This window comes from Fistularia commersonii, chromosome 11, assembly GCF_037954325.1.
Source record: "Fistularia commersonii isolate RoL2024-O1a breed Wild chromosome 11, RoL_Fcom_v1.0, whole genome shotgun sequence".
Classification (NCBI taxonomy): domain Eukaryota; kingdom Metazoa; phylum Chordata; class Actinopteri; order Syngnathiformes; family Fistulariidae; genus Fistularia; species Fistularia commersonii.
Window position 1 is genome coordinate 13,690,194 of NC_141294.1, and position 12,790 is coordinate 13,702,983.

At 51.4% G+C, this 12,790-nt stretch overlaps 1 protein-coding gene across 1 annotated transcript; it reads right to left on the bottom strand.

Annotated features, from left to right (window-relative positions):
- Positions 1–930: 930 nt before the first annotated feature.
- On the bottom strand, positions 931–5,574 carry sp8b (sp8 transcription factor b). The gene has a single exon (XM_086155078.1). The coding sequence runs from the start codon at positions 5,542–5,544 to the stop codon at positions 4,240–4,242; it is 1,305 nt and encodes a 434-aa protein (XP_086011204.1). The 5' UTR covers positions 5,545–5,574; the 3' UTR covers positions 931–4,239.
- Positions 5,575–12,790: the final 7,216 nt, after the last annotated feature.

Sequence of the window (12,790 nt, forward strand, 5' to 3'; positions counted from 1 at the left end):
ATATTTGTGGTGCAGTGAAGTGTTCCCCGTGGAAGTTACATAACGCTGGCAATGTTTTTGATGAATGCATTGTGCGCTGCTGTTTAAGGCTCGAGGTTATTTTATCAAAAGGCCCTGCTGGCGGAAATTCCTATACACTTATTCGATATTTATCGAAGATTATAGGCCTGGAATGCCAGAAGAGCTTCCCGCGGCGAAGCTAAATCTGTTGGTATTCCACACACAGTGAGGCAGGTGAAACACCACCTGTGACATAAATGAATCTAATTTGCTGAAAGCATTGTATGAGGGCACCCTGTCAGTTTTTCAGCAATTACCGCTGATCATTTTGAATAACCTCTACGCCTCATCAAATTACCTCCCCGAGGAGAGACCGGCGGTGACAGGTTGTTTTGTTTTTTTGTTTTTTTTTGCTGTAAAATTGTTCACAGATGCGTCAAGTGTCACCACCGCGGCCTGGTTTGCCGACAAAGCCGGAACTTGACATATCGGTATCAGCTCTTAAAGTCAGCCTGCGGTTCTGAAAAAGACTAAATGAAATCCCCGTGATGCCTGGACTTCCCGACACGCTAAGGTGATGTTTATTTTGTGTCGTTTCCATTCCCAGTGGACTGACAGGAAGCCGGGTCCGGCTGCCAGCGCACCGCAGGGATGGTGTTTTCCGTTTTGGCTCCGGTGACGTGGTGACGCTGCAACAGTCTGGGAAGGTGGGAGGGTTTTTTCCTTTTTTTTTTTTATAACATGATAACGATGATCAGACAGGGTGAACTCTGCATTGCCGTACTATTATAGGATAGTCAACACACCATAAGAGCTGTTGACCTGGGATGTAAGATACGAATGAAGCCTTATTTTGAATTTCAATGAATGTTTCCGCTCTGTATTCCTATTTAGCTTGGCCTAAACTATCTTTCTTTTTTAACACCCAAATTCACACGCCGTCCATGTCTTGCTCCAGTCTCGTCAAAGCAATCCATTACATCGGTCCAATGTGCTATAAAGGATGCATAACAAACGACACTGAACCCTAATCCAAAAAAGCCGGGCGTTAAAGGTGAATTAGTCTTTTCTCAGTAGCCTCTTTATGGCCATTTGCTCTTTTCATTAGCGGGTCCTCGTTTCCTCTCCATGATTCAGACGGCACCAAAAAAGAAAACTATCTGTATACAAAGTGGAGGAAGTGACAAAGTTGTTTTTGTTTTTTTGTTTTTTTATATATATATAAAAAAACGGTCTCACCAGGCCTCAGACTCCAGCTTCTATCCGTTTTCAGAGATGACATTTTTGGACCGAGGCGATCGTGCCTGGGCTTATTTCAGAGCCTCACAGTTTGAAGAGCTTGCCTCTGATGCTAAACCACAGGACAATCCAGGAGTTTACGGGGAAGGTAAAGGAGGCGCGAGAGAGACAGCTTCACCCCGCAGACACTCCTGTACTTAGGCTGAGTGAGGGAACCGTAGGCGTAGAAGACAGGAGCTTCAATTAGGAGTGAAACGCTGGATTGTGGTGGGGAATTATTTGAAGGAGTCGACGGTGAGGAGGGGGTTACAGGCAATGGCACCGATTCTTTTTGGCTCATTTCTGAAATTTCCCGTGCGCTCAGCGGCCTCATCCGGAGGTCAAATGGTTTTCTAGCAGCGGGCCGGGGTTCGGCCTCGGCCGTTTGAGCAGAAAATACCGTCGCAATAGTGATGCGAGTCGGGCCGGATGGAAACTCGTACTCTGCAATTTCCTCACGATTCCGAACACGCCGCAGGATCGTGTGAAGCCTGGCCCTCGCTGCTAGATGTCAGGGCGTGCACAGACAAAACTTCAAACGCAGAAATGTTGATGGGCTTATAATAACTTCTTGGAATTGAGATCGAGTGAGAGGAAAACACGAGGGGGCGCTACAGAGCTGCGTGTCGCCAAAGACCGGGGCTGAGAGAAGTTTGGACGCTGACTTGAGTTTACCAACATGCCAGTGACTGCAGGGACCCGGCGGGACGGTCAAACGACAACACCAGTATTTATACATCACGGAAAGGATTGGAGTCAAAATTCAGATTTTTTTTCTTTTTTATAAATGGAACAAAAAAAGTCGGCGTCGACGTGCGCAATATTTCGATTGGTGCGTAAAACCCGGTAAACATTCAAAAGAAAGGTGAGAAGGTGAAGTGGTGTTTTCATTCTTCTCTGCGTGATGACAGAAAACGAAGTGTGCCCACGTTGATAAATCAGAAGGAGAAAAAACCCAAAATAAATCCACGTCTTATCGTTTCAGCGCCGCGTCACTGGGAAAACGAGTCTTTAAAGCTTCAATTTAATCTGAGAAGACGAATTTCCATTTTGAATATTTATGTTTTAATCTCAACTAGAGGCAAAACGCAGCGTAAAGGAGACGCGGCAAAATCCACTCCCGACGCGAATGTCTAAATAAATAACCGTCGGCCGGGAGTTCAATGTGTTCTTTTGCGCATTTATGAACCGCGCAATTTGGAAATAGAAATGACAAACCCCGCGGTTCTCTGGTCAGAAGATTAAAAAAAAACAAAACAAAGCAAAACAAAACACAAAACAATTCAATAATGTGAATAAGAGCATTTTCAGGCATTTGTCAAGTGAAAGAAATAAATACAATTCACAGCCTGGCACATTTTAAAATCCCGCAAACTACGAATACGCGTTAAATACCGTCCGTTTGCCCGGCGTGGAGTTGCGCCTCACCGGAGTTTCTCCTTCACAGAAAAGCAAAAAGCATTTGACCCCAGTCCGGATTTCTTACATTTTTAAAATTTTTCGTAATTATAGAGAAATATGTCTGTAATTTTATAAATGATCAGCGGGTTTGCGGCGAGGCCCCGTGATGCTCCAAGGTGGCCTGGAGGACCTGGAAACACCAGCGGCTTTGGGGAAAAGACTAGAACCCGCAGCTTTCGCTCCGCACAGCCGCCTTATTATGGGAAATTATATATTATTATCAGAACGCTTCTTTCCAGCCTGCAGCTGGAAGGGTGATCTTTTTAATCGACTCGACAATGAAACAAACCGAGTCGATCCACTGATTCTGAATCCATACTGACTTTATTGAGTGGCTCCCATAAAAAGCCATTCTCGGAGGAGAGGGAGGAAACAAAATAGCATTGTAAAATTAAAATCCACTTCACAACATGCTCGCTTAAATTAAAACCAAAACAAAACCAAAAAAAAGGTCAACAGTAAAATGATTTCGGAAAACCTTACAAATAAATTCAAAGTGCGCCTAAAGATAGACCCCTAAATACAAGGAAACGCGTGGTTAAATAGAACTCCCACAATACATCTCATTTCAAGTCAGGAAAAATCAAAGTACATTTCCGTATATTTTCAAATATGTACTAGAGTCCATGTACAACTAGAAATACCTATACAAAACCGTCTCCTGGACAAAGACACGACTCACCTTTACAGCGGCTTCTTCTAACTACAGCTCTCGCTATTTACAGCCTTTTTCTTTTTCTCTTTGCGGCCCAGCGGCGGAGAGCGGACCCGGAACCGGACCCCGACCGGCACCGGCACTCTCTTCTTTTTCTTCTTTTTTAGCGCTTCATTTCTCTGACAAACCGACTTTACGCACACGTCGGAGGCCGCGGGACGGGACGGGACGGGACCGGGCTGCAGTGTGTGGGACGTGGACCGAACCCCCGGGAGCTCCGCCGTCAGGTCAGACCTTCTGGAAGGTACCGACAAACCCAACAATAACAAACACACGCACACACACTCTCTTTTTCTCTCTCTCACACACACACACTCACACACGCATACACACACACACACACACTCACACACACGCACGCACGCGGAATCTGCGGGTTCTCCTGCTCGATAATAAAGTGCCAGAGTTTGCAAGTGGAACAGAAAAAATAAAATTTAAAAAGGCCGTCTTTTTTCCCCCATTTTCTTCTAATTTTGAACATTTAAAAAGAAAAAAAAAATCAAAGGCGAAATTTAGTTTGAAGATGTGATCCAAGAAAAGTGTTTTCGAACACGGCGACGCTCCGCGAACTTTCATCCGTGTCTCCTCCCCACGCAGCGGCGGGACCCCGGACCCGGGACCCGACACGGGCCGAAACCGAGGCGTGGATGGTGGGACGGACCGGACCGGACCGGACCGGACCGGAGCGGACCGGCGGAGAAAAACAAGGCAAAGTAAAGAAACACGTCCACTTTCACGTCCTTACCGAACACTTCCCGGCGGCGCCCGCAGGCTGAGCTCGGCAGTTAGAGGCCGTTGATGCCCACGCCCTGAGCGGACTCGGGCGGGTGCAACAGGTCGGGGGAGTGGCACGGGGGGCTCCCCGGCGCGCTGTGCTCGCTGTCGGTGTCGCTGCCCCGCTTGCCGCCGCTGCCGCCGGAGCCGGAGCCCGCGGAGCCGCCGGCGCTGTGAGTCTTGACGTGCTTGCTCAGGTGGTCGCTCCGCATAAACCTCTTGTTGCACACCGGGCAGGCGAAGCGCTTCTCCCCGGTGTGTGTGCGTAAATGCCGCTGCAGCTCGTCGGAGCGGGTGAACCTCTTGCCGCAAAAGAGCCAGTTGCACACGAACGGCCTCTCGCCGGTGTGCCAGCGCAAGTGCGCCTTCAGGTGCGACGTTTTCCCGTAAACCTTCCCGCAGCCCGGGATGTGGCAGCTGTGGAGGCCCTTCCGCCGCAGGCTGGCCCCCGCCGGCCCCAGTCTCTCCGCCTCCTGGCAGTTGGGACAGTCGCAGGTGGCCCTGCCCGAGTAGCGCCGCGCCGACGACCTGGGGGAGCCGGCCAGCGACGTGGGCGGCCCCCCGGAGAGCATGGTGCCCCCCGCCCCGGCCAGGGGAGAGGGCGTCGTGTCCGGGTACGAGGACAGCACCGGCTTGAAGCCGTCCATCAGGTGCTGGCCGGTGGTGAGCAGGTGCGGAGAGGGGCTGGTGCTGAACGCCGAGTGACTCAAAGTGGAGTAGTCAGAATTGTATCCGCCCAGGGGAGAGTGCAACGAGCCCTGGAGTCCGCCGGAGTGCAACGAGCTCTGCAGCGCCGCGCCGTTCGGGTTCTGCACGTCTATCCAGCCCGTGCCCACGTCCCACCACGCGGACGCCCCGGTGGTGCCCACCTCCCCCGCGGGGAGGCCGGGGTGCGACGACTTGAACCAGGACTCGTAGGGATGCGCCACGCTCATCCGGGGGTAGATGCCCTGCAGGCTGTCCACGGAGGTGTGCACCTTGGAGATGAACACGGGCTGGTGGCCGGACTCCTGCGAGCCGTTCGACACGGACGCCTGGAACACCGAGTAGTCGTTCCCGAAGTGGGAGCCGGACGTGGAGCCGGACGTCAGGGAGAAGGCGCTGGAGCCGGCGGAGCCGTTGGAGCCGAACGACTCCGAGATGCCGCCGCCGTTGCGGGACACCCCGAAGCCGGACAGGCCGGAGCCCAGGCTGCAGCTGCTGGCCGCGGCGCGTTTCCACGGGTGGAAGCCCTTGCCGAAGGACGACGGGTTATCCGAGATGGCGGAGGGCGAAGGGCCCGGACTCCCGATCTTGTTGCACGTCGCCGCGAGCATGGCTAAAGGAGTCGATCCCAACCTCGGCTCCTCCTGGAAGGAAGGGGACAAGAAAACCGTGAGTCAGCGCTCTCTCTTTCGCAACTTCAACCGCCGACAGTTCGCCCTTCCCTCACGCAACTAAAAAAAAACTGCCTTTTGACACCAAACAAAAACTTTTTCTTTGTGCGTTTCGCATCAAAACAAGCGGCAGCATCCCGGCCGGACGGACGGACGGACTGACGGACGGACCGGAGGACGGGGAGCGCACGCAAAACACGCGTGGAGTCGCTTTCGAGGCGAGAAACGCAAAAAAAGGAAGAAGAAAAAAAACAACCCCGCTGCGGGTCGCAGGTACCGAACCGGCCGCCGCGGATCCGTCCGACTGTCCGCCCCGCGTCCCGCCGAACCCCCCGGACGGTGACAAGAACTAATCACACCAATAAGAAAGTCCTTTTCTTTTCTTTCTTTTTTTTCCCTCTCCAAGACTCACCCCTAGAAGTGAAGTTGCCATCACACACAAAAAAACTCTGCCCTCCTCAGAGGATCTTTTTATATTTATGAATCACAACACTGGTTTTCCTTTTTTTTTCCCTCTCTCCTCCCTCCCCCCTTTCTGTCTCTCTCTCCCTCTCTCTCTCTCCCTCTCTCTCTCTCCCTCTCTCTCTCTCCCTCTCTCTCCCCCCGCCGTGCCGTCCGCGCTGCGCAGTGCGCCGCCGCTTTCCGGCCAGCCCCTCCGCGGTCGTAGGCTCCTCTGCGGCCTTTCAAGTGCCGCGGGGAAGCCGCCGGCCAATCGGCGGCCGAGATGCCCGTGACATCATCAGAAGAGCGACTCCCACTTCCTCCTCCCGCCGCCGCCGCAGCAGCCTCAGCAGCCGCCGCCGCCGCCGCCGCCGCCGCCGCCCCCCTCCACAATAAAAGCCGGCGGAAGGAAGGTAAAGTTAAATAGGGGTGAATAAGGGAGGAGGAATTAGGGGGCCACTTATTGAAATTTTACAGAACATCACATTCCATAAATTAAAAAAAAAATGTGTGTGTATGTGTGTGTGTGTGTGTGTGTGTGTGTGTGTGTGTGTGTGTGTCTGTCTGTCTGTGTGCGCGCACGCTCGATATACAGCATCAGACCGACACATACTTGACTGCCATGTGTTATTTAAATGGTTTTGACACACACACGGTCAGTTCTACCGGGGTCAAAACGTTATTATTAAACACGAGATAAAACTTTTTTTTTTTTTTAAATTGTCTGACTCCCCCCTCCATAATGTTTTAATATAAACGTCTGACCCCCTCCACCTCCGAAAATTGTTTTTAACTCCTCCAGCAAAAAAGAAAAGTTAATATAGACAAAGTATTAAGGGCCTCACAGAGGCTGCATTGTTTCAGCGCCGCGCCGAGATTACAACTCCCGACTCCGCAGTAATTGCGCTCAATTATCCGGACTGATTTCATTAAAATAACAATAATAATAATAACAATTTAAAAAAAAAACTCAGAATGGGCAAAAAAAACCGGTCGATTTTTTTTTCACCCCCCTCTCTGTTAATTGGAAATTATAGAAAAAACCCAACCTGTCGGGAGTTATTGTCAATATAGCTAATGTTTGCGCGTCGGGTTAACCGGGATTATTGATCGCCTAAGTGCCGGCGCTCCGTGTCAGGCGGGGAAGAAGCCACCGAATAAGTTCATCACTTTGCGCGCTGACGTTTGGTTAAATCCATACGGGGGAAGCTGCCGTTACATAATAAGGACCCGCAACCCCAGCCCCCCCATTAGCATGCAGCCTGCACCGGGGGCATACATTTCATTTGAATTTCAAATTTAATAACGCGGGAGGTTTTTAATCATCCGCCGTTTTATTTGTTTGATATTAACATGCTTATTGACCGGCTCTGTTGACCAGCTTGGTCATTACAGGACAGGGAAAAGTTAATTAAAACGACCGGGGATTATTCATCACATCATCCGCCTCAGACGCGTCTCTTCCTTTATTACACACCCTGATGGATGGACTCGCTCATTCATTCTTGTGTTTCTAGGATTGGACTACACATTTTCCCCCCTTTTTTGGGAAGGAGGGGAGGAGGGGGGATTAATTTACACCGCTTCATTCTCAGGTGTAAGGACTGGCTGAAAAAAATATTTATTATTTTTTGCGCGGTTGGAGACATCCCGGTAACACGGTGCACGCAGCTACGCTGTTATTTATAACGTGGCCAGTTTGGAGTCACATTTGCGCGCCGTGGAGACAAACGCGCGACACGTGTGTGTTTGTGTGCGACTGTGTGTGTGTGTGTGTGTGTGTGTGTGTGTGTGTGTGTGTGTGTGTGTGTGTGTGTGTGTGTGTGTGTGTTTATTCTCCCCTGACCCGCACCTGTAGGCGTGACGCGCTCCTTCAATTATTTCAGTCAAGTAGGAAAACAACAAATCAATATTTCCATGCAGAGGCTGATCTTTCTTTCTTTCTTTCTTTCTTTCTTTCTTTCTTGCTCCTCAGATCACTCACATTAAGTCACATTGCAGATAAGACCCGATAAGAAATTATCGATCGCTTACTCCTTCCGTTTTAATTATTATTATTACTTGTTTTTGTTTTTTTGTTTGTTTTTAGATCCTGGAAGAAATATCGTTACGCGACACATACGCGGCCAATTCCAGTTGTGGCGCAACATGTGCGCGAGCACACACACACACACACACACACACACACACACACACACACACACACACACACACACACAATAATATAGATTCGCGGGCTAGAGGTGAAGTAATCGCCTGTTCTCCAAAAAAAAAGGGTGTCGCCGTTCATAACATAATGCGCATTTACGCATTTGGAGAGCAAGGTGTTTGTGTTCGGTGGGGGGATGGAGAGGGATGAGCGGGTCATCGTGGCGGGGGGAGCAGCTTCATGCAGGAGCTGCGAGGGGAGCGCGGTTCGTCCGCCTCGGCCGTGTGTGTCCGTGTCCTCCGCGGCCTGTTGCGTCCCCGCCGGGCCGGGGTCGCTCCCGGTTCTCACGGGGGGGCGCGCAGGTCGCTCTTATCACACGGCTGTAACTGTAAGCCGCGTCGGAACAGATGTCCCCATTGAGGGCTTTCTCCTCCCGGCACACACGGGCTATATTACCATCGCGGAATCAAACTCCAAACCTGTCCCCTCCGCCACCATAATGACCGCGTTATTCTGGGCCGCTGAGCACGAACAAAGTGCGTTCAATATTGCGTGCCGCAGAGGAGGAGGGAAAACAACAGCAGAAAAAAGAGGAGAAAGGCAGGAAGGAGTCAAGACGCGAATCCACAGCTATACTTTTTTGAGGTGAAGATTTACAAAGCGAGCCGATATTCAGAAGGCCTTCCCAGAAAGGATATTTGTGGGGGGGGGGGAGCGAAGGTAATCACTTGTGGCTTCACACGGGCAATTAGAGGATCCTCTGCGGCTCACTGCATCATAATTGCTCCTTTTTTTTCTCTGTTCCCCCTCTTTCTCTCTCTCTCTCTCCTCTGCACAGTTATGTTTTTAAATAGACACATATAGGGAACATTATCCAAGGCACCGGCATAACTCCTGACAATTATGAAATACACGGCCCATTTCGGAATCCAATACTCTGCTGCTATGAAATACGGTGAGACAGACGGATAGATAGATAGATAGATAGATAGATAGATAGATAGATAGATAGATAGATCCAATGTGCAGCTGTCTTGGATAGAGTAAGCACAGCAGAAAGTAAGAGAGCGGGCTCTGCGCCTTGTTGTTGTTGTTTTCTCTATTCACCAGGAGGCTGGAGGGAGCAGATGTCCGTCTGCAGCAGCGAGCTGCCAAGTGGGTCCGGAGCAGGGCAGCCGCAGACACAAGGCCCCAAATGGTGTGACAAAAGAGGCGCAGGAAGCCCCTCTCCGCCTGGGTGAGCCGCAGAGAGGGTCCCCTCCTCTGCCAGCCCGCCCGGGGGACGCACACCCGACACGTGAGCCAGGGCGGTGGCGGCGGCGGCGACGAGGAGGAGGACGCGCGGTACACTGACACACGCCATTGCATAACCCACACCTGTTATCCATCTATCCGTCTATCTATTTATCTATCTGAGGGCACGGCGGCGTGGTGTTGGCCCCTGCCGGCGGGGTCGGCCGGGGCCGCTGGAGGAGGAGGCCCTTGAAAGTGCTCCGAGCACAGGTGTGCGGCACGGCCGGCACTGAAGGGATGCGCTGAACCATAAACAATGATATAAATGTCTGGCAAATAAAATGGTTAGTTAACAATCTTTTGACTGCTCTAACCTCTGAGCTTTTGTCGGGTATCGATCAGCCAGCTGTTCCCCGGCTTTGTCTGGCAGGACGGGGGCTTCTGGTCCCCTCCCGGCATGAATGGAGGGAGCCGCCAAAAAAACTTTCCGCCTCCTTTCAAGTTAGGCTCCGTCTGAGAGGAGGGGAGGGAGAAAAAAAAATCATAATAAAAATCAGCTCCCGCCCCGGAGCGGGTCAGAGTTAGGAACGTTCCCATAAAAGCCGCCGGCTCCCTCGGGCCTCTCGGGCTTGTTTTCTAACAGTCGGGGGAACCATTTTCTTTGTTCCCGTGTTGTTGGTTTTCATGGAAACCAAACAGACGGTCAGGTAGACGGGCAACCTCGTCTCCCCGCGTCAAGATAATTGTATGTTAAATAACGCGCGTCCCAGAATAGCTGCGGTTGCCGCGTGATGGGTCTTTTCGAGCAACCGTGACAAGACGGCGGTTGAGTGACGCCTCTCGGCGGCTGTCAGTCTAAGCGGACCTTTGGTTTTATTAGCTCCTTTCGCACGCAACCGCCGTTTTCTTTCCGCTTTGGCCGGTCGCCGGTGTCGAGCGCCGCCGGGTCGGCCCGGCCGGAGATGATAGATGGGTGTTTCAGACAGAGGCCGCTTTTTTATAGCAGTGTATTTCACCGGTGTTTGGCCCGGCCGCTGAATGTGCGGGCCGCGAGGTCTTCTCATTGACGTCCACAAAGCCCAACATTGCACTTTGTCAGCGCCGGCCCGGGTCTTAAGAGACAGGCGGGCGAGGCAGTCATACAAAGTGAAGTACTTAGGATTAGCCTTGGCTCTTCAAGTTTCAGTAATTATTCTCCTGGAGGCATTCTTTCTGCGCCGGATAATAATGGAAGTCCGGGTGTACGCCTGTCACCTCTCAAGTGTGGGTGGAGGAAGCCGACGAGAGGCGCAAGACAGAGAAATGTTTGCCTTTCTGTTGTGTCATCCGAGGAGCACGAGAGTAAGGACGGCCGGCTTTGTTCGCCGAGCCCCCGGAAATCTTGCCGGGAAACGGGGTCTCTTCTCCAGCTCCCGCCCTGGGCGCGGCGCTAAGCGACGCTCGCGATCTTCCCCACCGCCGACGTGATAATGAAACATGTTCTCCGAAGGTGATAATGTGTCTGGAGATCAGCGGTAATTACCGAGTGTCAGGCGCGTGTTTTCTGCTAAACAAATCTGTTAACACACATGGCCGCATAAATTGCTGAGAGTGAGTGTCTCCTGATTGGCGCTGATTGTATTTTGCAAGCTGTGCAAATATGTTGCTCTTCAGCCGCTCTGCGCCGGAAATCGACACCGGCGGAAAGGCAGATTTGTTGTCCCGTCCCGTCGCGTGGAAGCGAACCGTCCTTACATTTCCGTTTGAGCCGGCGGCGGAATCGTAGAAAGGCCCGTCTAGGCCGCCGAGAAAACACAATGTTTTAATTAAGAGTCAGTCCGATTTCCCAGAGGGGAGATTGTCTTCTTCCATTAACTTAGTTTATCATATAATAAAGAGGTTGCCTTGTCCTTCCCTACCCGGACAATTGGTTTTAATCAGCCAGCAGGCCTTTCATGGCTGATAATTTATGCTAAATTGACAAGGGTGGAGGATGTCACAGAAAATCATGATGACAGGGCTCACGTCATCGCCTGTCACCCTCTGGTTTGACCCGTCCGTTGAGTTCTTGGGCGACAACTAAATTCAACAAAATTAGCAAACGGAGGCGGCGGAGAACCCAGCCCCCCGGTGATGCTCCTCTTCCCGCTAATCCACGGCGTCTAATCGGAATATAAATCGGATTCTCTGCCGCGCCGTTTGGGAAACTTTGGCGGCGCCTTTCCCTGTTAAGATGATTTGGGTGAACAGCGTTTTTTTAACGTTAATGATAAAGCGCGTCTGTCGGAAAGAATCAACAGGTATTCCCTTCGACGGGATGACGGGAAGTGTGTGAAAGTGAGGTTTTTTTTTGGAAACGCCTGAAAAGGAAGAACCCGCTGCATCGGCGGATGGTTGGGCTGATTGCACGCCGCGGTCTTAAAAGCGTCTGTTTTTTACTTTGCCTCTCAAGTGTGGACTGTGCGAGTGTGAAAGTACAAATTGTGATTTGAAGTAAAGGCAGGGTGGGGGTGGGTAGCGCTGGGGGAGCGGGGGGAGGGGGGGATCTAGGATGAGCACAAGAAGCTGAGCCACACTTCTCGCCTTGCAATTTAATCACCGTATACCCAGGGAAGTATTGACAGTTGTCCTGTGGAAGCTATTAAAGTTGCTGTCCAAGGTTAAATGAAATTGCAGTTTATCAAGGCAGCATTGAGAAAATAAGGGAATCTGTTCATGGCTGTTGATTAATGTGGAGCGTGATCAACACAAGGGGTTCATTAAGCTATACATCACGGGGGTAATTTAACATGTCATCGTGCCTGCTGTCGCTCTCCCTCACACCTTTTGTGCATTGTGTACGTTCCACGTATGAGTGCGGGCGCTTGTGCGTGTGCGTGTGTTTATGAAATCGAGTGTTACAATCCTCACTTTCTGCGAGGCGGCTGGGCCTCTATACTGCTGTGTTCACACAGACGGGGGATAGCGTGAAAAAAAAAAAGAAACAAACAAACTGTAAACTCGTGCCGTTTATAAATAGACATTTGGGTAGCGGAGGTGGAGATGGCGGGGCTTCGCAACAATGGCTTCTTCCAAACAAATACTGGAGTTGGAAGCCGGGCTCGGGCTTTGGCAGGGCTGTCCTCTGCTCCGAGGGTCCTCCCCTCCCGTCTTTTTGTCAAGCGTTCACCTCATCGCCGAGCTCGTCCGGTCACTCGCGGTTGCTCGGCAGCTGACAAGCATACATAGAGCTATGCTAATCAGGCCTGGGACCTGGAGCCGCTTTTCTCTTTTTCCTTTTTTTTTTTTTTTGCCCGGTGGAAGTGTTTACTGGTGGATAATTGATGGTGCTTGAGGGACAGACGTGAGTCGGACATGAATCACGGGCGACATGGCTCGTGATAA